Raw genomic sequence first — 25,983 nt, 5'->3', positions numbered from 1 at the left:
AGAGATAACCAGGGATAAAGAAGCTTTTTCTGTTTTGAAGGGACTAGAACTTTTACAGCACAACAAATTTGGACAAGTTTGACAATAATTCAGCTACATTTTATTTTAAATAAGTTTCTGAATGAATTTGCTAACCTAACCACCACATAGACCTATTTACAACTTGAAATTTGCCTTTAAAATCATGAACGCATAAAGCACTGTAGTGCTTGTAACACTCTTCCATATTATTATAGGTGACTAAATGACCATGGAATCTGGAGCAGAGAACCAGCAGAGTGGAGATGCAGCTGTAACAGAAGCTGAAAACCAACAAATGACAGTCCAAGCCCAGCCACAGATTGCCACATTAGCCCAGGTATAAAATATGTGGAGAGGTTCCAGGTTGTGTCTCTTCCAAGAGAAGTATGTTTCCAAGACAATTTAGATTTTGTTACAAACATATACATAGAATGAGCAGAGATGTTAACTAACTTAGTATTAGCATATGTTTATAAATGATAGTATTAATTCAGTAATGTAACAGTAAAATGCATTGTTAAACACTAGTAGAGTATTTATAGTAACACGATCCAGAAATAATTGTATTCTTAATTACTGGGTAAATTAGTTGGCTGTCTCAAACAAGGGAAGAAAACCTTGGAAATGACAGCTGGCTTTTCTCATCCCATTTATTTTGGAGCAGGTGGTACAGATAAAGTGGAAACCTACATTTATATACTTTTACACTAAAGAATAGGATAAGCAGATAAACGGCATGGAAGTAAATTTTAAGGATGATAGTATTGTTTCCTGTATGTTGACATTTTTTCTTCATCATGATAGAGCTCACACATGTGAGAAAGCATACTCCGCAAGGTCTTGTCACACCAGTGCCCACTCTCCAGCCCATTGAATATGGGCATTCACGTGTATGTGTGTGGCCTAGTTCAGGCTGACTGGGTCAGGGACTCAAACTGTGGTTGCCATGTGGGATACAGTTGCTCAAGCAGTACATTACCACTGTACCATGGAGCTGACTCTTGAGTGTGTGTGTGTGTGTGTGTGTGTGTGTGTGTGTGTGTACATACACACACTTTTAAAAATGTAATTATTTTATTTTATTTTATTACACCATTTTTTAAAATTTGCTATAGGGCACATATGCTCACCAGAGAGAGACAGTGGGTGGCAGGGAATGAGAAAGCAAGCCACTAGGTCCCAGACTTGAATCACGTTCTGCCACACGGGAGTTCAGTGCCATAACCATCATGCCACCTGCTGGCCCATACTCTGAAAAAAAATTCCTGATTTATTTTTTTCTTTTGTTTCAAACATCCTGTCTCTAAACATGTATTCAGTTATCTTTTTGTTTTCAAGTATTTTTCCTCAAATATTTTATTTTATGAACAACTATATAGATATGAGTGAGAAAGATAGCTAATAAAAAAAACAAATAGAAAATAATAAAACTGCGAGGTAAGAGTGTGATCTTAACCCTTTCCAGATGAAGGCTTCCAGGAGAAAAAATTTCTAGCAGGAGCTCTGGTATCTCTAGCTTGAGTTTCACCAAGAAAGTTTCCAGGGGAGTCACTGGGCAAGAATGAAATTTAGGAAATAAAAGGCTCACCACAGTTTGAGGTATCTGGCAGAGCCAAAGTTTAGGCCAGATACTGGATCTCCAGCAAGAACACAGAGGAGTAGGCTGTTACGTAAGACAAAGCCTAATATACTTGGATGAAGTGAATGTACTTAGATGAAGCTGGGTATAGGAATGAAGGAGACTGATAAGCCAAACTTCCCCAGTACAGAGGTCAAGGCAAGCAAGCATCGGTAAGAATTTGGGCTCATCTAAGTATTCTGCCCTCTGGGAAAAAGGAGATACAATGCCAGCAGGCATCTTGGTGATGACAGTTCTCATATATCTGTCTTTTGGGTCATGCCATTATGTCTGGTCTGCTGCTTCTCTAAGTCTGTTCTATGGTATCATCCTGGGAATTACATTCACCCTACTGTCTTTTTTCTTAAGAGGCTTATGTTCTTAGTATAGTGGAGGTTGTTTTCTGATAATTTCTTGACTTAAATCATTTTGTGGGGAATTTTTTAATTGACATGGGTTTTATTTTTTTAAGCTTATAGTCTTTTTGTTCAATGAGCAAGAGAGACAGGCAGATAGACAGGTAGCCCCAACAGGATTTCCATACTGTAGTCCATCCTCAGCTTTATTTAACCCCCGATCATGAGCATCCACGTACCTGGCATGGTTGGGGGAGGTCCCCAGACCAGAACAGGGCCCCTCCCCATTTGGGTCAGCCTCACAGGACGTTGCATTAACACTGCACTACCACTGCATCACTGTCTTGATGCCATTTGGGGGAAATTTTGAAAGCCCTGATAAATAGTCAACTTCTAGTATTGTTCCTTGGAAAGACTAAATTCATTCTTAAATTCTTAAAGACTAAATAAATTCTTAAATTCTTCATTTTGTGTCTGCTATCTTGAAAGTCTTCTCTGTTCAGAGTGCTTCAAAATTTCTTTAGTATGGGTACTGCTTTGGGTCAGTACTTATCAACTTTGCTATGTATTTAGTGGGCCCTTCTGTGGTGAGAACTCCTTATCTCTGACTCCAGGCAATTTCTTTAAATTATTTGGTTGATGATTTTTTCCCCCCACTCTCCTTTCCCTCTAGGGTCCTTGTGATAAATATTATACTTCCAGGACTATGTATCTGACTTTCTCATCTTCTCTCTCTGTTGTCCATCTTTTTGCTCTAGTTGTTGATTTTGTTCAACACATTCTAACCAATCTGTTGACTTAAAATTTCTGCTTTTCTGCTTCTAAGAGTTCCTTTTGTTATAGTACCTTTGTGGGTGTTTTTTTTTTTTTTTTTTTTTTTTTGGAGAGATTTTCGCTATAGGGCGTGTGCACTCACCAGAGAAAAAGACAGAAAGCGAGAAATCACCCCCCAGAGGGGATGGTCACGCCGCAATCCCTTCTCCTCCATTCTCCTCTCGGGATCTTGGGCACACACATGCCCGGTGTGAGTTTTTTAAGCCACTGGGTCCAGGACGCAAACCGCAGTCGACTACGTGGGAGTCCAGTAACATAGCCATTACGCTAACTGCTGGTTCCCAGTACCTTTGTGTTTTAATAGCATTCTATTTGCCTTTGACAAAGGCAGTATTTTCTGTTATCTCTGAGAATTTTTTTTTTTCTGTTTTGTTTTTGATAGCTTGTGTGAGAGAGAGAGAGCATGCACATGCTTTTACACAACACCTCAGCAAGGTCTTGTGATACTATGCTGCCATGGCTCCTTCCTGCCCCTCTGGCTCCTGAGGTCTCAGGTGCCTCACATGTGCATCCCTGGTGGATTTCAAAGCTGACCCGTAGTGCAAACCCACTTTTGCCTTAAGACTTCCATTTCGTAGGGTACTTACATTACTGCTGTGCCCGTAGCAGCTAGACCTAGAATTTTTATTATGTCTTCTTCTCCCCCAAATAAATTATTCTCTTTTTTTGGAGAGGTTTTTGCTATAGGGCGTGTGTGCAGAAAGTGGGAAATCACCCTCTAAGGGGGATGGCCACGCCGCAATCCCTTGTTCTCCATTCTCCTCTCGGGATCCTGGGCACATATGCACATGCATCTGGCGTGAGTTTAAGCCACTGGGTCCAGGACTCAAACCACGTTCAATTACATGGGAGTCCAGCGACATAGCAATTACGCGAGTTGCTGGTCCCATGAATTTTTATACGTGTAGCTTTTTCCCTTCCCATTTGTCTTGGTCTCTATCTTTCATATTAGAGGCTTTCCTCAAATGTTTGATAATATGTGGATTTCTGCTCAGGTTTAAATATGTGGGACCAAGAAGTTATATTGACAGCTCTTGTGGATATGTCTGGGGATTGACAGCTATGAGCTATGAGTTTCACTTTAAGGTAATTAGGTGGTCCTAATGTCAGTATCTTTTAGGTCTTTCCCCAAAGAACACTTACTAACTCAGCACTTGGAGGATAAAGGCCTAGGAGCCAAGTGAGAAAAGAGGAATGGGGTTTAGTACTCATCTTCAACAAGACTTGGGGTTAGGCACTCAAGATACACTCTGTCCGGAGAAAAAAAAAAATCTCCATTTTTCTGTTGGGGTAGGAAGTGGATTAACGTCGTTTCTCAGGAAGTTGGGGAGGGGATCTAATTGGTTCAAAGAGCCTTCCTTATTTTCAGCCTCTTTCCACTCCACCTTCTGGAGTGCTATAGATCCTGTGAAAATTTTGTGGTGCAACTCAATCTTGCCCTACCTCCAGCTCATGGATTGGCCGTCTGAGATCCTCCTAGTTCATTAGCATTCATCCATCTGCTTCCTAGCCTCTAAAACTGTTATTATTATCTCCTTTCCCATTCTCTAACACTTGTGTGATTATGCCTGTAAAAACGATTTCATGACATTTAATCAAGGATTGAGAGAGAAAGCAAAATGATATGAACATGTTCAGTTTATCATTAACAAGCAGTTACTAGCACTGAATACTTAAAAACAGGGTGATCAGATCTGAGTTTTCACAAAGCTGGTATCTGTTCTTACTTATTTTTGGTTCTTTTCATTTCAAATTACAGTGTGTTTTTTTGGTTTTTTTTTTTTTTTCACTTGTTCGTGAAAGTTTCTTTTTTTTTCTTAAAAGGATGGTTTTGTTGTTGTCTGTAGGGCGTGTATGCTCGCCAGAGAGACAGAGAGAGACAGTGAGAGAAAAGTGAAAAGTCATCCCCAGAGGGGGAGGTCATGCTACAATCTCTTTTCCAGTCTTCTCTAGTTGAGCACGCACACTCATGCCCGGTGTGAGTTTCAAGCCTCCAGGTCCAGGACTCAAACTGGTTGACCATGTGGGAGTCCAACCCCTCAACCACCACACCGCTTGCTGGGCCTCTTTTCATTTTTTTTTTTTTAAGAATTATTTTACTGGGAACCAGCAGTTAGCGTAATGGCTATGTCGCTGGACTCCCACGTAGGCGACCGCGGTTCGTGTCCCGGCCCCGGTAGCTTAAAACTCACGCCGGGCGCGTGTGCGTGCGTGCCCAAGCTCCCGAGAGGAGAATGGAGGAGAAGGGATTGCGGCGTGACCATCCCCCCAGGGGGTGATTTCTCGCTTTCTGTCTCTATGTCTCTTTCTGTCTGTCTGGCGAGCGCACGCGCACTACAGTGAAAATCTCTCCAAAAAAAAAAAAAAGAATTATTTTACTGAACTTTATTTTTTTTTTTATTCACCCAGTAATTTATTTAAATTTGACCAGAGATGGACAGAGGGAGAGAGAGAAAAATGAAAGAAAGCCACTGGGTTCAGGATTCGAACTGTGGTCAGCCATATGGGTGTCCATGTCCTTAACTACCACTTGCTGGCTCTTCTCTTTTCATTTTTAACTTGCTCAAGCAAGTGCTCTCACCAGAGAAAGAGAGAAAGAAAGAAAGCACCTTCTAGGGAATTGCCACACTGTTATCCCCTCTTTTCCACTTTCTTCTTGGGATTTTGGGCACGCATGTACATCACTAGCTTGTTTTTGAAGTTGCCAGGTCTCGGATTTGAACCATACCATGTGGAATCCAGCCACCTTAACAACCGTGCCACTGGTGGGACCAGCAATTAGCGCAATAACTATGTTGCTGGATTCCCAAGTAGTCGACCGTGGTTCACGTCCCGGACCTGGTGGCTTAAAACTCATGCTGGGCACACGTGGTGCGTGCCCAAGATCCCGAGAGGAGAATGAAGGAGAAGGGATTGCGGTGTGGCCATGCCCCCGGAGGGTGATTTCTCCCTTTCTGTCTCTCTGTGTCTTTCTGTCTTCCTGACGAGTGCACATGCTCTATAGCCAAAAAAAAAAGAAAAGTGCCACTGGCTGGCCCTATATCATATATTTTTGACACGATTTTCTTTTAATTCCAGTGGCTTTTTTTTTTTTTTTTTTTTCCTTTTTTTTGTTTTTAGGTTTCTTTCATGAGACACACACACACACACACCACACACACACGTACTCTCAACAGGGTCTCACATGAGGATTACACCTCCATAGACCTTCAGCCAACCTAAATTACTGTCTTTAATGTCAGTCATCAAATACTAGGAAAATACAATAACATTTCAAACGGATTCAGTGGTTGTGATTTGATCAACGAACAGGGAAAAAGAAATATAACCTATTTTTCCTATTATAGAAATATAGCCTAATGTATTTCCTATTATGTAGCCATTAAAACCATTAAAGAAGACTTTAATGGCATGGAAACATACTTATAATGGATTTTAAAGATAAAATAGGTCCCATACTAGTATGTTGTAAAAATTAAGTGTACCTATGTGCCTTAAAAACCATCTAGAAGATCTACAGCAAAAATGTTAAAAGTGAGTAGCTCTGGGTAGTAGGAATATAAAGGAGTTGTACCTGATTTTTGTATATCTGTATTTTATAAACTTAAAGTGAGAGAAGTCATTCTATGGAATAGTGAGGGTCAAAAAAGGATTTTTTATTGAATTAACTTCTTTTTTTTTTTTTTTTATTTTATTATCATCATAATCTTCTTTCTATTACACTAGATTACATATAACTTTACATTGACTTCCATTGCTTTTTCAAAAGGGAATGCCATGCATGTCAGTCAATACAGAGACATCAATCTCCCCGCTTTATCATTCAATATCTTTTCCATGCTTTTCCCAATAATTATTATTATAATTTTTTAAACAGTCAATCACTATTTCTCATTTTGCTTATTAAAGAGACTTCACCCATCATGAAATATTTCCCAGACCGGTTCAGTTGAGAATACTATACATGTCATCATCAACAGGTAATAAACCATATCTATTTCTCATTAACATCCTGCCTCTCTATTGTTCCCTGCTGTCTTTATCCTCTTCTCTCTCCTTTTTTTTTTTTTTTTTTTTTATACTTTGTTTTTTATTATAAATTTTTTTTTTCTTTTCTCATCACAACACACATATGAATTTTCCATCCAAAATACACTGTGCATTGGCTCAATCAAGCACATCAACATATATGTTCTCAGCAAATGATTTCCCAATTTTTGTGTCCTACATACCTTGCCTTTATTGAATTAACTTCTTAAATTTACCCTAGAGAGGACTCAAGGCAGAGGACTTACTACTTACTTCATATGTAATTAAGATGAGATTTCTTAGATTTTCTCTTTAAAAGCAGGGCTTCTTGTGTGATGAGTACAGATAGTCCATGGGCCACATTTTGAGAACCAGTAAAGCTAAAGAAAATTTATAGTGCCCAGAGAAAAAAGTAAAAAGGAAAGAGAGATTCCTTAACCGTGCAAGGTTAGAAGTCCATGGCCTTAACCCATGTGCCCAAGACTTATCTTTCGTAGAGATCTTTCCTCCAAGCTTCACAGTAGAAGTGTCAAACGTTTCTGCAAATTCAGGTGTCAAATCAATTCCATTAACTTCCATCAGAATCCCAACCAGCCAAAACTCACCCTTCTTCCATTCTCTGTTTTGGTCGATGACAGAGTCTACCAGTTCTCTCTCAGACATGAAACATGAGGGTCATCTTTGATTTCTCTCTCAACCTTCTTCAGCCAGTCATTTATAAAGCCCTTCTTGGTAAGCCTCCAAATTATAAAGTCACTGCCCTCGATTCCATGCCTACTACTATTACTATCCCATGTCTAGCCTGAATCATCTCACCCAAATTCAGCCTTAACATAGGCTTTCCCAGCTGGTCTCCCTACTTACACTTTTTTCCCTCCTTCTGAACTACTTGTCATTCACACTGCCACTAATGTGATTTATCTGAAATGCAAACCTTGCCATGATAGTCATGAGTTAAAAGGTCCTTCATTGACTCCCCCCACATCCTCAGGATAAAACGCAGGCTCTTTGGGACCAGCAAATGACGTAATACTTACATCGTTAGACTCCCACGTAGTCGACCACGGTTCAAGTCCTGGACCCAGTGGCTTAAAACACTGGGCACATGTACATGTGTACCCAAAATCCCAAGAGGAGAATGAAGAAGGGATTGTGGCATGGCCATCCCCCCTGGGGGTGATTTCTTGCTTTCTGTCTCTCTCGTCTCTCTGATGAGCACACGTAACCTATAGCAAAAAATTTCTCAAAAGAAAAAAAAATGCAGGCTCTTTAATGTGGTATCTACAAGGCCTTTTATGACTACCTCATTTTCTAAAGTATTTGCTGACAGTCCCTTTCTGCTATGTGCAGACAGTGCTGTTTCTCTTTGATTTGCCAGTGCTACCCTTTGCCTAAAATTCCGTGTCTCTCCCCTGGCAGGTCATAAGAAGTCTAACTTGGATTCCTTGTTTCAAATTCATATTCTTCTCTGGTAGCCTCCTCTCCTTTTTGGTTCATTGGGTAGCGCTCCTCATTTCTGTTAGTAGAAAATACCGAGTTGTATTTACTTGTATCTCTGTTCCTCATTCTTTCACACACATACCTCAATAATTTCCTTGAGGTCAGGAACCCATACATAATTTTCTCATTTTTGTAGATTGGGTTCTAATTTTGTTCTGACACATAGGTTTGTGTAGTGAGTAAACAAATAAAATTCCTTCCACTCATACATGCAGGTCTATGAACAAGATGCACCTTATAGACACATGTTTGACTTAAGAGCTCATTTAACCTGGATGTTAACTTATTAAAATTGTCTTCTTTGTGCCTCAAGAGATAATTGGTTTCTCTAATATTCTTTCAGTTCTGCCCTTTTATTGATTCAAGAAGAAAACAAATGCTTAGAATATCAATTATTATCTAGTGATTTTTGAGGAAGCGAGAAATACTTATTTCCAATTTATAATACCTGTGGATACTTATTGAAGAAAAGGCATACTTGTAATTACCTTAAAAGAGAGAACTATGCCACATACTGAAAGGTGTATATTTATAAAATGCTTACGAGTTCAGTTTTGTGCAAGTTTGAAATGTTAGAATATGGCTTATATGAAGACTTATATTTCAAGATTGTGTATCTTTTAATCTTGGCTGTATTAATCTCTGGGCTGTTGATATTTCTGTTTATAAAATGGATATCCTTATTACTCAGTTGTTAATTTCTTCAAACAGCAAAATGAGAAATTGATAGGAAAGCAGGTGGGAAAATGTAAAACTCCATACAAATAAAGTGGTTAGGGTTCAGAGGAAGTCTGTGTTACATATTTTGATATTATCTTAGAATAGCTTTTTGTTTTTTGTCATTTGGATAGCGCTGAAAAGTGGGCAGAGGGGCACTATAGTTTTTTTTTTAAATAGTAAATGTGCTCTTTAGTTTCTTTCACATCAGTGAAATACTTACCTAGCAGAAAGGTCATATATTTGCTTCTAAAAAGTGATTTCATATTGAACATAAATACTCCCAAGGAGGTGTTTGTGATGGTAATTTTTTTCCATGTTGAATACCATAGGTATCTATGCCAGCAGCACATGCAACATCATCTGCTCCCACCGTAACTTTAGTACAGCTGCCCAATGGGCAGACAGTTCAAGTCCATGGAGTTATTCAGGCGGCCCAGCCATCAGTTATTCAGTCTCCACAAGTCCAGACAGTTCAGGTATGTGTATAAAAGTTCTGCATCTAATATCCTAACCATTTTTTATAGCCATATCTCTCTCCTTTCATTAGTTATGAAAATAAGGCCACATTGAGTTCAAAGTTTGTTTTACCTCACAGTAAAGGAATATGCTGCATCTGTATAGAGACCATGTGTATGGAAACGTATATACAGAAGAAGAGAATAAAAGAAAATAACTTTTTCTTAAGCTATAGGAGAAAAATCATTGGGCATTGATTCAGGAGAGTAGTTAAGTTCATGGGATAAAGTGGAAATGTTTCAAAGGCACTGTATAGGACTTATTTAGTTAAGAAAAATTGGTTAAAAAACAACTTTGTAGTTATTTTCTAATTCTGCAATTGGGGGAAGCAAACAAACCTTTCATCAGAAATTGATAACCTTTTTTAAGATATTATGTGAACCTAGAGATCACAAAGAATATGTAAAATCAGCTGTATTTAGTGTTTTCAGTTAGATTATATGCAATTTTGAAATAATAATATATCCAAAAGGTACATGATTATGTTATTCTTCAGAGAAGTTATTCCTTTAGGTAGGATCCAAGGGGAAGAAAGGCACTTGTAGACTTCTGAAGGTGACTAATTAATTGTAGAGAACCAAGAGCAGTCTAGATCTTTGCAGTTGAGCTTATTGAAGAAAAAAAAAAAAGAGAAAAAGAACATTCATTCAAGTAGGCCATAACCCCAGCCTCCCATTTCATATTTTTTGCTTCACAGTCTTCCTGTAAGGACTTAAAAAGACTTTTCTCCGGAACACAGGTGAGTCCTAGGTCCTAGATTTGGAGAGAACTATTATTAGAAAGGAAGGTGAGAAATTATTCTTTATGTGTTTGTCCTTCTCTATAAACATGGAATTTTAAGGCTTGACTAAAAAACCTTAGATTTAGGCCAAATTTAGGCCAAACTTGTTACTTACCCAGCCCTCAGTCTGTTGCCTAAAATTTCCACTATAACATTTCTCCCCTCTTCAAATAGTAGGTAATCTAGCATTTACTTGAATACTTTCAGGGAAAGGAAGCTCTACTCCTGGGGTAACCTATTTATAATTATGGGCAGTTGCTAAAATATTCTGAAACTTCTACCTGGTGATCCCAGTTCTATCCTTGGAAACTAGGATAGCAAGTCTAATTCCTTTCCTGTTGGACTGCTTCCTCTTTCCATTTCCCACATTCTTCCTATTAAAAAAAATATATCTAGACTAAACAAATTCTTGTTTTTCTTCAGCATTTTAGTTGGTATAGCTTTGATTCCTCCTCGCCATCCTGGTGGATTTCTCCTGAATGAGAACTGTTGAGTGTGGTAGCTAGAACTGATTGATACTTGTAGAGGAGAGAAGTTTATGTCATCAAAAATGTAACAAATTTTGCCAGCCATGTTATACTATTGAGCCACTGAGTTGCTTACTGACCTGCACTTCATTCTGTCCTTTTACTTTTGGTGTCCTAGCTACTGAGTTGAGGTGGGAGGGAGGGAAAAGAGGAGAGAATGTTTTTGTCTGAAATCAAGCTCTGTTTATTTCTGTAATACACTGGAAATGGAATTTGTTAACAAACTGGAGATAGTAATGTCCGTGGAGAGATGTATGAATTTGGTATTTCTCCCTTTTATTTCATTGAATGCTACCCCACCATTCTCTATACTGTGTCATTATTTATTCGTCATCCATAATCTACATTGGATAATAGTAGAAAGAACCTGACCTGCACACCCTGGTTGGACATAAATAAGACAAATGACCTGTGTCTGCCAACCTTTACTTTTACTTTTTTACTTAAAGAAGGAATTTCTATAAAAACATACTAAAATTCTAACCATAAAAATTAAGATTATAATTTTTGGTTCTAATATGTGATATATAATTGTTGGTTTTAATCTTAATCTTTACTTTGGGGCAACCTAAAATTTGGATCTGGAGATTTTATTTGTCTTCATAGAAATATGTTATTCATCTTTTCATGAACACATTTCTCTATTAAGATGCTGTTCTTATACTTTTAGGTGTGTATATTTGCAAAAGAAAAGTTAGACTTTTTGAAGCCTGGTTTCTATAAATAGTTGCGCATACAGTTTGTGTTTTTTTGTTTTGTTTTTCAATTGCCAGAGGGCATCTTTCCTCACCAGGAGAGCAAGAGGGATAATGTACCTCCCTTCCCAAATGGGGCATAGTCACAGTGCAATCCCTTCTCCATTTGTCCATCCTGTTAGGGTTTTAGGCGCGTATACCATGCACCTGGCATGTTTTTAACCGGCTGGGGCCAGAATTCAAACCGTGGTTGACCATGTGAGATCTGTCTCTCTTAACCACTAGGTTATGGGCATGTTTTTTGTTTGTTTATTCGTTTGTTTTCCATTAAAGGACCTAAACAGTGGAGAATCTGTTTGAATTTCATCTGCTTAATGGTGATTAGTATTAATAAGCAGGAAGTAGTTTACATCAGAAGAGGTGATCAAAGGAGGAGAGGAATAATCCTTCAGATTTATAGATGGGAAAATATTAGTATTCCAGAACAAAGTTTCTGAAATATGTAAGGTACCTTTCTCTTGATGTGAAAATAAGATATAGACCTCTGTTTACATACTCTAATCTAAAAACTTTAGAAACTAAGCTGTACTAGTATTTCATATGTGGTTTGACTTTGGTGTGCTAACTTTTATCTTAATCTATATATATACACACATCACGTTTCATTTTGAGAATCCTTGCAAAAATAATGGAAGCTGCTCAGTGATTAACAGTGGTGTTCTTACTTTTTATTCAGTAATTTTGTCTGCATTTCAGTATAGAACAGTTTAAATTGACACACAGGATATTATTATAAAGCATTAACTCATTCTTCAGCAAATGTTTATTGATCACATGTTTTATGCCAGTCACTATTGTAGATGTTATGAAAGACAGCAGCAAATAAAAAAAACTTCTCCATTCTTTTGATCACATTTAAATGAAGAGACACTGAAAAAAACAAAAGTACAAGGATACTAAAAAAGTTCATGGACTTAAAGTACAAGTTTATTAGGATGCCAAAAAAATTGAATTCCGTGTGTAATTTTTTTCTTAATAGACAATTTCCAATGAACTTTTTGAAGATTCTACATATGTCAAATGAAGATAAGTGCTAGAAAAATGACTAAAGAAATAACAAACAATGTGAAGGGAAGGGTGTTATATTTTATATGAGGTAGCCAGGGGACCTAGTGAACAGGGACTATAGTGAAGGAGGCTAAGCCATGTGATGATAAAAGCAAGTACAGTAGTTTGGAAGTGAGAGTGTGCTTGGGGTAACAAAGAATAGCAGGAGGATGCTGTTGGAATAGAGTAAGCAAGAACTAAGTGGTTGGAGATGAGATTTACAGTGCAAGTTTGTCTTCTCTAAAAATTCAAATCTGTACACTTTAAACTGATTTAATTTTCTTAACTACCCAGAAGTCTTCCAGAGTTTTACAAGCTGTTGAACTTATTTGTTAAAAGTACAGAATTATAGAGCCAGCCTTTAAGTCTAGTTGGTTAATGGAGCTAGGTCCTGTGTGGTCAACCGTAGTTTGAATCTGGGCCTCAGTGGCTTGATAAACATATAATGAGTATGCCCCAAATCCCAATAAAATGGAGAAGTGGAGTGAAAGGATTGTAGTGTTATTATGCCCCTACTGGGGAGGTACTACCGCTCTAACTCTTCCCCCTACCCCTTTTTCTCTCTGTTGAGCATATGTGCCCTCTAGCAATTAGAGAGAGAAAATATAGAGAGAAATTGTAACACCTTCCTATTGGTGTACAGTAACTGACTTAGAGCTAGGTAGAGGAAAATAACACTACATAAATCTGGTATAAATGGTAGGAAATTTTTTTTTTTTTTAACCAAAGAGATTTTTGCAATGAGGCATGTGTGCTTGCTAGAGAGAGCAACAGACAGAGACAGTGAGAGGGGAAGTGAGCAATCACCCATCAGGAGGGATGGCCATGCCAAAGTCCCTTTTCCATTCTCCTCAAGGAATCTTGGGCAAACATGGACACACACCTGGCATGAATTTCAAGCCACTGATCTGGGACTCGAACTATGGTCATCCATGTGGAAGTCCAGGGACATAACCATTACACCATCTGCTGTCCCCAGTAGATGAAAAATTTGAAAGTGATTTTATTTAGTAAACATAGCCTAAAATGCATTTCAGTTTGTTATCTTTGTATTGTGAATTCAGCTCTCTTTTTCGACACTAGAAAGTTTTAAATCATATTTCAGAAACCCAAACTTAGATAATCTGACATTTCTGAATCACTGTTATAAAGTATTAAATGATCTTTTAATGATGCATGCTAAATCACATCATTCTCACTATTAGGGAAAAATTAAATTATTAATTTAGGAAAATTAGAAATTAATTTTATATTTATCCTGTCTCTTAAAGAGCTCTTGTTTTATAATATGAATAACACTTAAAATGTACATGCTTATGTAAGGTTTTATTGCTGTATAGAAGGGAGATCTTCAAATTCAAAGAGTTCGAACCTTTTCCTAGACTTCTACTGAGCTTCTTGATTCAGTGACTAAAAAACTGTCTTATGATTTTCAACTCCATGCAAAGTTCTTGTGTTTGCAGGGGACCATATAGTATAGTTTTAGAGAACATCTAATGTTACCATTGCTTTGATTTGGTTCTCATTAATGTATTGTTTAGTTTTAAATTTCAAATAATCAAAACAAGGAGGTTTTTTGTTTGCTTGTTTTTCCATTTAAATAGGCTGCAAGGGTTTTAAACCAACTGAAGTTGAAAAATACAGATCTAAAACTTCACTTCTAGAAAGAGGTGTTTTAGCTTTGGGAAAATTTCTTGACTTACCCTCAAGTGGCCAAAATTAAGACCTATTAAGGAACTTAAGAAAAGGTTAATAAGAGGTGGCATGAGGTAAAGAATAGAAGAGATTTTATCTTTGGAATGTGAAGTTAATCAGTGATACTTAAAATTGGGATATGATTATTTTAATATTAAGACATAACTCATAAGCATTATAAAATGGATTTTGACATTTTTACTAGTCTCAGAAATGTGGGTCCAATGTGATTTTTTTTTTCCAGCAATTTTAGGTTCACAGCAACATTTGAGGGGAGTGTACAAAGATTTTCCATATACCCCTTGCTTCCTTCATAATTAACTACCCCAGACCAGATTGTTCTAACTGATGAACCTGTACTGATGCCATAATCTCCCAAAGTAGATAGTTTACATTAGGCTTCACTCTTGGTGTTGGAACATTGTTTTTTGTTTGTTTATTTGTTTAAAGAGATTTTTGCCATAGGGCATATGCTCTCACAGGAGAGACAGAAAGTGAGAAATCACCCCCCCCTTCTTCCCCCCAGCCCTTGGCCAGCCGGAGATGACTGTAGTCTCCCTTCTCCTCTAATCTCCTCTTGGGATTTTTGGGCACACATACACTCCAGCCAGTGTATTTTTTAAGCCATTAGGTCTGGGACTTGACTCACAGTTAGCTCCATGGGAGTCCATTCTGGTCCCAGTGTTAGAACATTCTATGACAGTATGATTTTGTGGAGTTTAGGGGGAGCATTAGAGTCCAAGAAATTTGTTTCATAGTTGTTTTATTTTTTCATTTTGATTTTTGACACAGACAGGGCACATGTGCTCACCGGAGAGAGACAGAGAGGGAGAGTGAGAAATCATCCCCCCGGGTGATGGCCACACCACAGTCTCCCCTCCTCCATTCTCCTCTCAGGATTCTGGGCGTGCGCACACACACATGTTCTGGTGTGATTTTCAAGACACCAGGTCTAGGACTTAGAGCATAGTAACTATGTGGGAACCCAGCACCTTAACCACCACACCACCTTATAGCCCATAGTTCTTACTTCTCCTTGTATAGGAAATGTTGCATTCATTATGTGGTATTGAATGATTCTGCATTCCCTTTATATTTAAAAAATTGTAATTAAGTAGTTTCAAGTTAAAATTCTTTTTTTTCTGAATTGATGAATTCTTGAGATCTGAGAAAGGCAACCTTTTATCCACTGAGGGCCATTGAGACGCTAGGTTTACAGAGGCAGGAAACACCAAAAACCATATATTAAAAAACAACCTTAATTTATTTCATTTCAAACTCTACCGTGGGTAATTTAGATGGCATGTTTTCATGCTGTTTTAATGAGTTTTAACTTGGAATGAGGTATCCCTAACTCACTATACAGTCTTCCTTTGGTATTTGAAAGGAATTGGTTGTAGGTTCCCTCCTCAGATTCCAAAATCTCTGCATGTTCAAATCCCTTGTATGAAATGGTAGAGTTCTATGAATGTAGAACTCGTGGATACAGTATCAGTGGATATGGATGACTAGCTGACTGTATTTCCTTAAGAAAAGGTAGTAAGGAAAGGGCACGTAAGAGTCAAACAGGGCAGAAAGAGGAGGAGCTACAGAAGTACTTTCTGAGTGGAGGATTAATGAAAGTGAACAGTGCTTGTCATAGTGTATACATACTGTCTAGTTTGAGCTCAATTTCATTATTTCTTGAATTTCTGGCCTTCTACTAGGGCCTTTTCATGGTTCCTGATCTGCTTTGTATCTATGAGAAAGTTTGTTCTGAGATGGTGGTGTGTGAGCTAAGTATAGCACCTACTGGTTAATGGGAAATTTTTCTGTATGCTCCTTTGGCATTAACTATAGCATTTCTCTGCCCAGAATCACAGATGAAATTAATGTTGCCCATCTTTTTAATCTGTCAGTTCTGGATTTAGTAAATGTTGCCTGTTGGGTTTTAGGTCTTTCAGATTACTACTTGGGCTTGGATGGGGGTACATTACATTATGATAGGTATATTTTTGTGAATCATTACTATATTACTTGATTTCATTTTAAAGTAAGTGCTGCACAAGTCACAAAGCCCTGTCAAAGTGAGTTCCACTCCAGAACCCTTGACTCAGACCACGTACAAGAGTACCTTTGGAATCCCAAGTATCTCTGAATCTGTTTCTTCTTACTGCTGTTGCCATATATCTTGACATGGAACTAACCAACATTGAACCTTTGTCTTGGCTAAATCTAATTTTGACAGCTTCGAGCATGCTTAGTTCATGAGAAGGGATGAGGTTTCAGCTGATTAGCTTAGAGAAACTTGGCAGTATAAATTTGACAGAGGTATACTTAAGTGAGTGAACTTCTGGTCTAGAAATGAATTTCTAGTCTAAAAATGCTGCTGGTTGCTGCTTCTGATAAAACTTGATTTGAGACTAACCACAAGGATTTTGATGCTGGTAAGGATTCCTAAGATGAAGATGCTAAGTATTGACTGTGGCTCTACTACTTCCTAGCTTTGGGACTTGGGTGAGTTTCTTAATCTCTTAGTGCCTTAGTTCCTCCATTAAAAATGAATTAATGGTAGTGCCCATCTGACTCCTGTGATACTATCCTACTATTGAGTAAGGGAACACAGTTATGCATAGCTTAATGACAGGGATACATTTTTGTTCTGAAAAATGTGTCATTAGGTGATTTTGTCCTAGTACATATATCACAGAGTGTGCATATACAAATCTAGGTGATACAGCCTAGGCACTATGTAATAGTATAGCCTACTACAGTCTTTTTGGACCACCAGATGTAGTTCATCAACCAAAATATTAATGTGGGATGCATGACTATATACAAGTGCTTTAGCATAGCACTGTCACCCAGTTATCAATAAATTCTAGGGACCAGCAGTTAGTGTAATGGCTATGTCGCTGGACTCCCATGTAGCCAACCGCAGTTCAAGTCCTCAACCTGGTCGCTTAAACTCACGCCGGGTGCATGTGCGTGTGTGCCCAAGATCCCGAGAGGAGAATAGAGGAGAAGGGATTGTGGCGTGGCCAACCCCCCTGGGGGGGGGTGTGGCATGGCCATCCCCCCTGGGGGGTGATTTCTCGCTTTCTGTCTCTCTGGCGAGCGCACACGCCCTTTAGAAAAAAAAAAACTTTCCAAAAATAAATAAATAAATGAAATTCTAGTATTATTATTAGTATTATTCTAGTATTATCCTGTATAAAGTCTTTATGTATTTATCTTTATTTGTTTTCAGTTTAGGGATACTACAGAAATGTAGAGTTCTTTATCTTAAGTTTTTGCTTAAAAATAATTGTAGAATGCCAGCTTTGAAACATGTCTTCATGTAGTAGAGGGCATTTTTCTAACATGGCTAGAAACAACTTCTGGAATATGTTGAAGAATTGGCAGGGTTTTTTTGTATAATTGCAAATACATTCCTAAATATTTACACGGTAATTAAAGGTATTTGTATAGTCAATGTATAGACTTAGCATCAAATAGTCATTTATTCTTTCTCTCATGTCAGAAACCTTACTTTTGGTAGTTTGGTTCTAAGAACTGTAAAAAAAAAGAACTATTAAGTAATACTGACTAATTCAAGATTGATTACGTGGAGTCCCGAAAGAAATTAAAGTGCAAATGTTTCAGGTTCTCTCACCTTACCTTAAATAGTCTATAGGGTAAGTAAAGAGGAAGAGGGAGAGTGATTGATATGGTGGTCTTCCATAAAAACTGATTTTTATCTTTCTTACTGGAGCATGTATAAAGTTTATATGTGTCCGTTTATATTTAACTTACAAAGTTTATTTTTAAAAATTTATAAAAAACTAAACTTGATTATCAAGATAAAGTTCTTCTTTATTTTCAGATTTCAACTATTGCAGAAAGTGAAGATTCTCAGGAGTCAGTGGATAGTGTAACTGATTCCCAAAAACGAAGGGAAATTCTTTCAAGGCGGCCTTCCTACAGGTATGGAATTGAATAGTTAAAATTTAGAATCAAAAGATGTACAGGAAGCTTTTAAGTAGTTGCAGATGGTCTGTTAGCTGCTCAAGTCAGAAGACTTTTAGCTCCTCAAGTCAGTACCTGATAACTTACTTCTCTTCATCCTGAGTTACTTCTCTATAATAAGTTGAAGCTTATCATAGGATAAGAGTATTCCTTACTCTGAACAGTCTTGGAGAAGCTAAGTGTGTGTGTGTGTGTGTGTGTGTGTGTGTGTGTGTGTGTGTGGTGTATCCTGTTATTTGTAGATTATGCTGGCTGCTGCCTTACTGTTAAAAAGTTTGGAATACATTGATAAGGTTATAGTAATTTCTAATTATATCTCAATTCTGAGACTGTGTTATTTATCTACTTAGCAAGATATTTGCAAACCATTTTTTATGCCATGGTTCTCAGTGGGTAACTATTCATTTAAAAGTTATCTCATGGGGATGCCTTGGTCTGTCTCCAAGGTGAACCAAAATCATTTTCTTAATGGAAAATTTGACTCCATATTAAATATTGCCAGAAAGGGCATTCCTTGATAAGCTTACTTTAGAGTTTAATAATCTTCAGATTTACATCTTCTTTGCTTTTAGTCCTAATTATTTCTATTTATGTTTATTTTTGTTTTTTAAAGAGATGGTTGACTTTTTTCCCCACTTATTTAGCTACTAAGATAATCCTTTTCTTTATTTTCATAGTTACATTAACAATCTTAAGTCAGTAGTAATAAATTGATTTTGACATCCTAAAGGATTTTACATTACCAGGCACAAATATTTTATTTATTAATACTCATCATTTCATTTGTTTTAATGTGGCTAGTGTTATATTTTGGAGTAATTCTGAAGTATTGGGTTATCAGAAAAATCATGACACATTTTTGCATTAAAAAACATAGAAAAATACATCATGAATTTTCAGTGACCTAATATATCAGTATTTCATGTTAATATCTTTGATATTGAAGCAGATCTAACCACAACTTAAATAATCCACATAGCTTCTCTGTATATAACTTCTAGGCAGTTCTTAGCTATAGGCCTGATAAGATACAAGCTTCGTATTAAAAAAAAACAGTCTTTTATTTACCTTAATTGACTTTAGCATAAAGCCAAAGTCATTTAAATAATAACTCCTTAATAATCAAATGAAAGATGCCATCAGATCACACATATGTAGAAAAATGACCATTTTGTCATGAAAGGTAATGATAACTGCTCTTACAATCAAAATTCCATACTGGGGTATCTTTTCTTATAAAATTTGTAAGAATTATTTATTTAATTTAATTTATTATTATTGATGTTTAATTTGCTGAAGGGCACATGTGCTCACTGCCTATCAGAGAGAGAAAGCAAGCTACTAGGTCTGGGACTTTAACCATGGTTGGCCACCTTAACCACCACAGCACCTACTGACTTCCCTTATTATTTTCTCTTAAGCATATGAATTCCTGAAACTTAACCTCTGTGTCTTGATTATAGCAAGGTATTTAACAAAGTCCTTATACTCGTATGATTGGAGAAATTAGGATTAAATTGATAATATGAGATGAGGTTTTTGTTTTGTTTTGGTTTTTTTTTGAGAGGTTTTCGCTATAGGGCGTGTGCGCTCGCCAGTCAGACAGAGAGAGACATAGAGACAGAAAGCGAGAAATCACCCCCTAGGGGGGATGGTCATGCCACAGTCCCTTCTCCTCCATTCTCCTCTCAGGTTCTTGGGCATGCATGCACACGCACCCGGCATAAGTTTTAAGCCACCGGGTCCGGGACGCGAACCACAGTCGACTACGTGGGAGTCCCACAACATAGCCATTACTTTAACTGCTGGTTCCCTGAGATGAGTTTTTATTATAACAATTTATCTTCATAATTTGTTTATATCCAGAGGAAGTTCTTAAAGGTCTCTCTAGTTAGTCCCATTTGGTGTGGTATTTTTACCAGTAGTCTAGTTTAAAAACTTCAAAGCCATGGTTGCCAAATGTGCAAGTGAGAACCTTCAAAGGTGAGTACTGTGATGAATTGTAAGCTAGAAACTTTGAAAAATCATAGTAGGCAAAGGAAATAGACTGAACCAAGTAAAATGAAATGGTACTGATAACTATAAACTTTCTGAACTTGAGTATAAAATAAAATCTATGAGGACCAACCTGATGGTTAAGGGAGCTGGATCCCACATGATCAACTGCACAGTTCAAGTCTCAGCCCAAGCCCACCTGGTTTGAAAAACACTGGGTGTGTGTGTATATATATATGTATGCCCTAAATCCTGGCAGGATGGAGAAACGGAGGGAAAAGGATTACAGTATGACCATGCCCTCTGTTGGGAAGTGTGTTCTCACCCTCTCTCTTTTTCTGGCAAGTGCACAAGCCCTCTGGCAATAGAAAAATAATAATAATAAAATTAATTATTCAAGTACAGAATTCTGGTACAGAATTCTGGATTAATTCATGTGAGGGCCAGCTGTTGACCTGGTGGTTAAGACCGCTGAATCCCATGTGGCCAATTGCACAATTTGAGTCTTGGACCTGGCAACTTGGAAGACATTGGGTTAATTATTATTGATGTACTATGATTACCAATATACTATAAAGTTATACTAGTGATAACTTAATGTCTGGGGCCAGCAGGTAGTGTGGTGGTTAAGGCAGCTGAATCCACTACATACCACTGCACAGTTTGAATCTGATACCTGGCAGCTTTGAAAAACACACTGGGTGCATATGTGTGCATGCCCCAAATCCCTAGAGACTAATGAAAGAGAAGGGATTGTGGCATGGTCATCCCCGGGGAGTGTTTTCTCACTTTTTCTTTCTTATGCCTCCTCCAGGGAGTGCTTTATCACTTTGTCTCTCTCTGGTGAGCACACATGCTCTATAGCAAGATGAAAAGGAAAAATAAAGTAAAGATTAGTGTACAGACTAAAGGAAGAATTAATCCAGCTGTTCAGATCACATCTGAAATATACTTTAAGAGAAAGTGAAATGAAAGCCAGTAGGTAGTGTGGTGTTTAAGGCACTGGATTCCCATATGGCCAACCATGGTTTGACTCCTGGATATAGAGGCTTGAAAATCATACTGGGTGTGTGTGCATATAGGCCCAAAATTCCATAAGGAGAATGAAGAAGAGTCTGGGCTGACCATCTCCCCCGCCCCACCCCCTGGAGGGGGGGATGATTTCTCTTGTCTGTCTCTGTTTAACACACACATACACCCTATGACAAAAACCTGAAAGAGAAAAAAAGGTGAAATGTATGCAGGGAGGGCAGTCTAGAGCAATAATTTGACAAACAAAAGAGTCAACTAAGAGTGATCATTCAATCTATGTACTTGGGTTGTCATGCAAAAAAGTAGATTTATTTGTAGATCTAAAGTAGTCGTCTTTAAACATTTTTGTCCACTGAATGAAACATTTATTTATATTACTGTTATACACACATACACACACACACACATCTTTATATACACATGCACATCACAAGCAAAAGTTACTCAAAGCAGTATGTGCTTAATCCTTATGTGTGATGTTCAGATATTCTTTTTTTTTAATACATATTTATGGGGTTCAATGTGATATTTCAATACATAAATATAATATGTAATGATTCAATAGAAATAATAGGCATATATACCTCCTCAACTATTTATAATCTGTGTTGGAAACATTAAAATTATTTTTTTACTTTTTTGAGATATACTATAAATTATTGTTGACTACATTCACTCTAGCATGCTATGGAACAGTAGAATACATTCCTCTTATTTAACTATAGTTTTGTATCTTTAACCAACCTTGTCTTAGGTTCCTCTTCCCCTATTATTCCCATCCCCTCCTAACTACTAGCCAACCTATCGTACTAAAAACATGAGCCAAGATGAGGAGGAGCCCTAGGTTGCAGGGGGATCCTGACCATGATGGGCTGCTTAATCAGTGCCAGGGCAGAGGGTGGCTAGACACTGCAGAGGTCCTGGCAGCCCGGCCAAGTTCCCTGACATCTTATCCCACAGGTCGGACTTCCTTATTAAGGGAGAGCTACTGCATTCATTTTCCTAACAAGGTCATCATCTTTTGCTTTCCTCTCCTCTCCTTTTCTTCTTCATTGCTGCCTCCAGCTATTTCTAGAAGCTCATCAGCCAGGCCAGGTCAGCCTCGCTTGGTCTTCCCTTCCAAAGTATCTTCATGTAATGTTCTTTTGCTGTCTGCTGCTGCTTCTGCTCTCTCCTCGAAAGCTCCTTTGGCCCATCCAAATCTAGTTGTGTAACCTTTGGTTATCTGTGCCTCCTGGCTGTGGTCCTCCATGTCCATGATCTCTTCCAGGCCATTGCATTTTTGCTTACAGTCATCTCACTCTCATCTAAGTCTAGATATTTCTTCTCCTTTTTGGGGTCACTTGCAGACCCATCTCCACCTTCTTGTTCCTCTTCTTCCTCCTTTAGGCATCATTGCTCTGGCAGCTGTGGCAACAGTTCCTGGAACTGAGAATGGCCATTTCATTTCCTGGCTTCCGTGGTGTCCTTGAGCCCTCCTTGTGCTCCCTCAACCAGCAGAGGTTACACTGCAACTGAGGCCTGAGACAGGAGATCAGAGGTTTCTCCACAAGAGAGTGATCAGCAGCAAGGCTGCTGTTCTTTTTGGGGGAGGAGAGAGGTTTTTGCTATAGGGCATGTGCGCTCGTCAGAAAGACAGAGAGAGACAGAAAGTAAGAAATCACCCCCCGGGGGGATGGCCATGCCGCAGTCCCTTCTCCTCCATTCTACTCTCAGGATCTTAGGCACACACGCACACGTGCCTGGGCGTGAGTTTAAGCCGCCGGGTCCGGGAGTCGAACTGTAAGATTAGTGTACAGACTAAAGGAAGAATTAATCCAGCTGTTCAGATCACATCTGAAATATACTTTAAGAGAAAGTGAAATGAAAGCCAGTAGGTAGTGTGGTGTTTAAGGCACTGGATTCCCATATGGCCAACCATGGTTTGACTCCTGGATATAGAGGCTTGAAAATCATACTGGGTGTGTGTGCATATAGGCCCAAAATTCCATAAGGAGAATGAAGAAGAGTCTGGGCTGACCATCTCCCCCGCCCCACCCCCTGGAGGGGGGGATGATTTCTCTTTCGATTTCGCTTTCCCTCTCTGTCTGTCTCTGTTTAACACACACATACACCCTATGACAAAAACCTGAAAGAGAAAAAAAGGTGAAATGTATGCAGGGAGGGCAGTCTAGAGCAATAATTTGACAAACAAAAGAGTCAACTAAGAGTGATCATTCAATCTATGTACTTGGGTTGTCATGCAAAAAAGTAGATTTATTTGTAGATCTAAAGTAGTCGTCTTTAAACATTTTTGTCCACTGAATGAAACATTTATTTATATTACTGTTATACACACATACACACACACACACATCTTTATATACACATGCACATCACAAGCAAAAGTTACTCAAAGCAGTATGTGCTTAATCCTTATGTGTGATGTTCAGATATTCTTTTTTTTTAATACATATTTATGGGGTTCAATGTGATATTTCAATACATAAATATAATATGTAATGATTCAATAGAAATAATAGGCATATATACCTCCTCAACTATTTATAATCTGTGTTGGAAACATTAAAATTATTTTTTTACTTTTTTGAGATATACTATAAATTATTGTTGACTACATTCACTCTAGCATGCTATGGAACAGTAGAATACATTCCTCTTATTTAACTATAGTTTTGTATCTTTAACCAACCTTGTCTTAGGTTCCTCTTCCCCTATTATTCCCATCCCCTCCTAACTACTAGCCAACCTATCGTACTAAAAACATGAGCCAAGATGAGGAGGAGCCCTAGGTTGCAGGGGGATCCTGACCATGATGGGCTGCTTAATCAGTGCCAGGGCAGAGGGTGGCTAGACACTGCAGAGGTCCTGGCAGCCCGGCCAAGTTCCCTGACATCTTATCCCACAGGTCGGACTTCCTTATTAAGGGAGAGCTACTGCATTCATTTTCCTAACAAGGTCATCATCTTTTGCTTTCCTCTCCTCTCCTTTTCTTCTTCATTGCTGCCTCCAGCTATTTCTAGAAGCTCATCAGCCAGGCCAGGTCAGCCTCGCTTGGTCTTCCCAGCTAAAGTATCTTCATGTAATGTTCTTTTGCTGTCTGCTGCTGCTTCTGCTCTCTCCTCGAAAGCTCCTTTGGCCCATCCAAATCTAGTTGTGTAACCTTTGGTTATCTGTGCCTCCTGGCTGTGGTCCTCCATGTCCATGATCTCTTCCAGGCCATTGCATTTTTGCTTACAGTCATCTCACTCTCATCTAAGTCTAGATATTTCTTCTCCTTTTTGGGGTCACTTGCAGACCCATCTCCACCTTCTTGTTCCTCTTCTTCCTCCTTTAGGCATCATTGCTCTGGCAGCTGTGGCAACAGTTCCTGGAACTGAGAATGGCCATTTCATTTCCTGGCTTCCGTGGTGTCCTTGAGCCCTCCTTGTGCTCCCTCAACCAGCAGAGGTTACACTGCAACTGAGGCCTGAGACAGGAGATCAGAGGTTTCTCCACAAGAGAGTGATCAGCAGCAAGGCTGCTGTTCTTTTTGGGGGAGGAGAGAGGTTTTTGCTATAGGGCATGTGCGCTCGTCAGAAAGACAGAGAGAGACAGAAAGTAAGAAATCACCCCCCGGGGGGATGGCCATGCCGCAGTCCCTTCTCCTCCATTCTACTCTCAGGATCTTAGGCACACACGCACACGTGCCTGGGCGTGAGTTTAAGCCGCCGGGTCCGGGAGTCGAACTGTGGTCGACTACATGGGAGTTCAGCAACATAGCCATTACACCAACTGCTGGTCCCTAAGGTTGCTGTTCTTTTATTGTTTTATGTTAATCACAGTGCATTTAATTATTTTCATGGCCCATATGTGAGTTAGGACTTCAGTTTCAGAAATATTGCTTGAGAGTCCAACACTACCAGAAATGTGTTTCATTGACCAGACTAGTAAATCAGCAGTTGGTCAGAATGCAAATGCTTGGGACCCAAACCCCAAATGAATTAGAATTTCTGGGACAGGGATACAGGATATGTTTTATCATACTCTTCAGGTGCTACTTTTGCTTCCTAAAGTTTGAGAAACAACATTCTAGAGCAATGCTCTGAAGTGCGATCTGTTGGCCAGCTCCCAGCCCACAAGCTGTTAAAAATCTTTACATTTCTGGGGCAGCTGGAATATGGTGATCGAGGTAGCTGGATCCCACATAGCTGACTATGTGGTTAGAGGCCCTGGCCAAGCAGCTTAAATATGTCAGACACATGAACATGGGTGCCCCAAATCCCAACAGGTGGGAGAAGCAGAGGAGAGGGGATTGCTCTATGGTCATTCCCCATAGAGGGTGCTTTCTTACTTTCCCTTTCTGTCTCTGGTAAACACATACTCTCTCTGGCAAATTAAAATAAATAAATAAATAAATAAATAAATGTATTATATATATGTTATATATATAATATATATTGTTTCTGATTGGCAGAGATCACGGAGAGCAGAGAATAAGGGTTTAGGGATGTGATGATCTATTCTTCTTTTTTAATAATTATTTATTTTATTTATTCATTCATTTTATTTTAATTTGACCAGAGAGACA

At 38.5% G+C, this 25,983-nt stretch overlaps 1 protein-coding gene across 4 annotated transcripts in view; it reads left to right on the top strand.

Annotated features, from left to right (window-relative positions):
• The window catches only part of CREB1 (cAMP responsive element binding protein 1), a 78,913-nt gene that overhangs the window by 6,956 nt on the left and 45,974 nt on the right, over window positions 1–25,983 (top strand). For 3 of the 4 annotated variants that reach the window (XR_003547946.1, XM_014584322.2, XM_027768400.1), the window contains exons 2-5: window positions 237–358; window positions 9,408–9,554; window positions 10,292–10,333; window positions 18,244–18,344. Coding sequence is in view for 3 of the 4 variants with exons in the window: in XM_014584322.2 (XP_014439808.1) it covers window positions 245–358; window positions 9,408–9,554; window positions 10,292–10,333; window positions 18,244–18,344 (404 nt within the window). In the remaining variant the exon portion in view is untranslated. The remainder of the gene's footprint in view (window positions 1–236; window positions 359–9,407; window positions 9,555–10,291; window positions 10,334–18,243; window positions 18,345–25,983) is intronic. The other variant, XM_027768401.1, reaches the window with a different exon arrangement.

The sequence above is a fragment of the Tupaia chinensis genome, unplaced genomic scaffold (assembly GCF_000334495.1).
Source record: "Tupaia chinensis unplaced genomic scaffold, TupChi_1.0 Scaffold000076_1, whole genome shotgun sequence".
Taxonomy (NCBI): domain Eukaryota; kingdom Metazoa; phylum Chordata; class Mammalia; order Scandentia; family Tupaiidae; genus Tupaia; species Tupaia belangeri.
The sequence above is the reverse complement of the archived record's forward strand: the minus strand, read 5'-3'. Positions and strand labels throughout refer to the sequence as shown.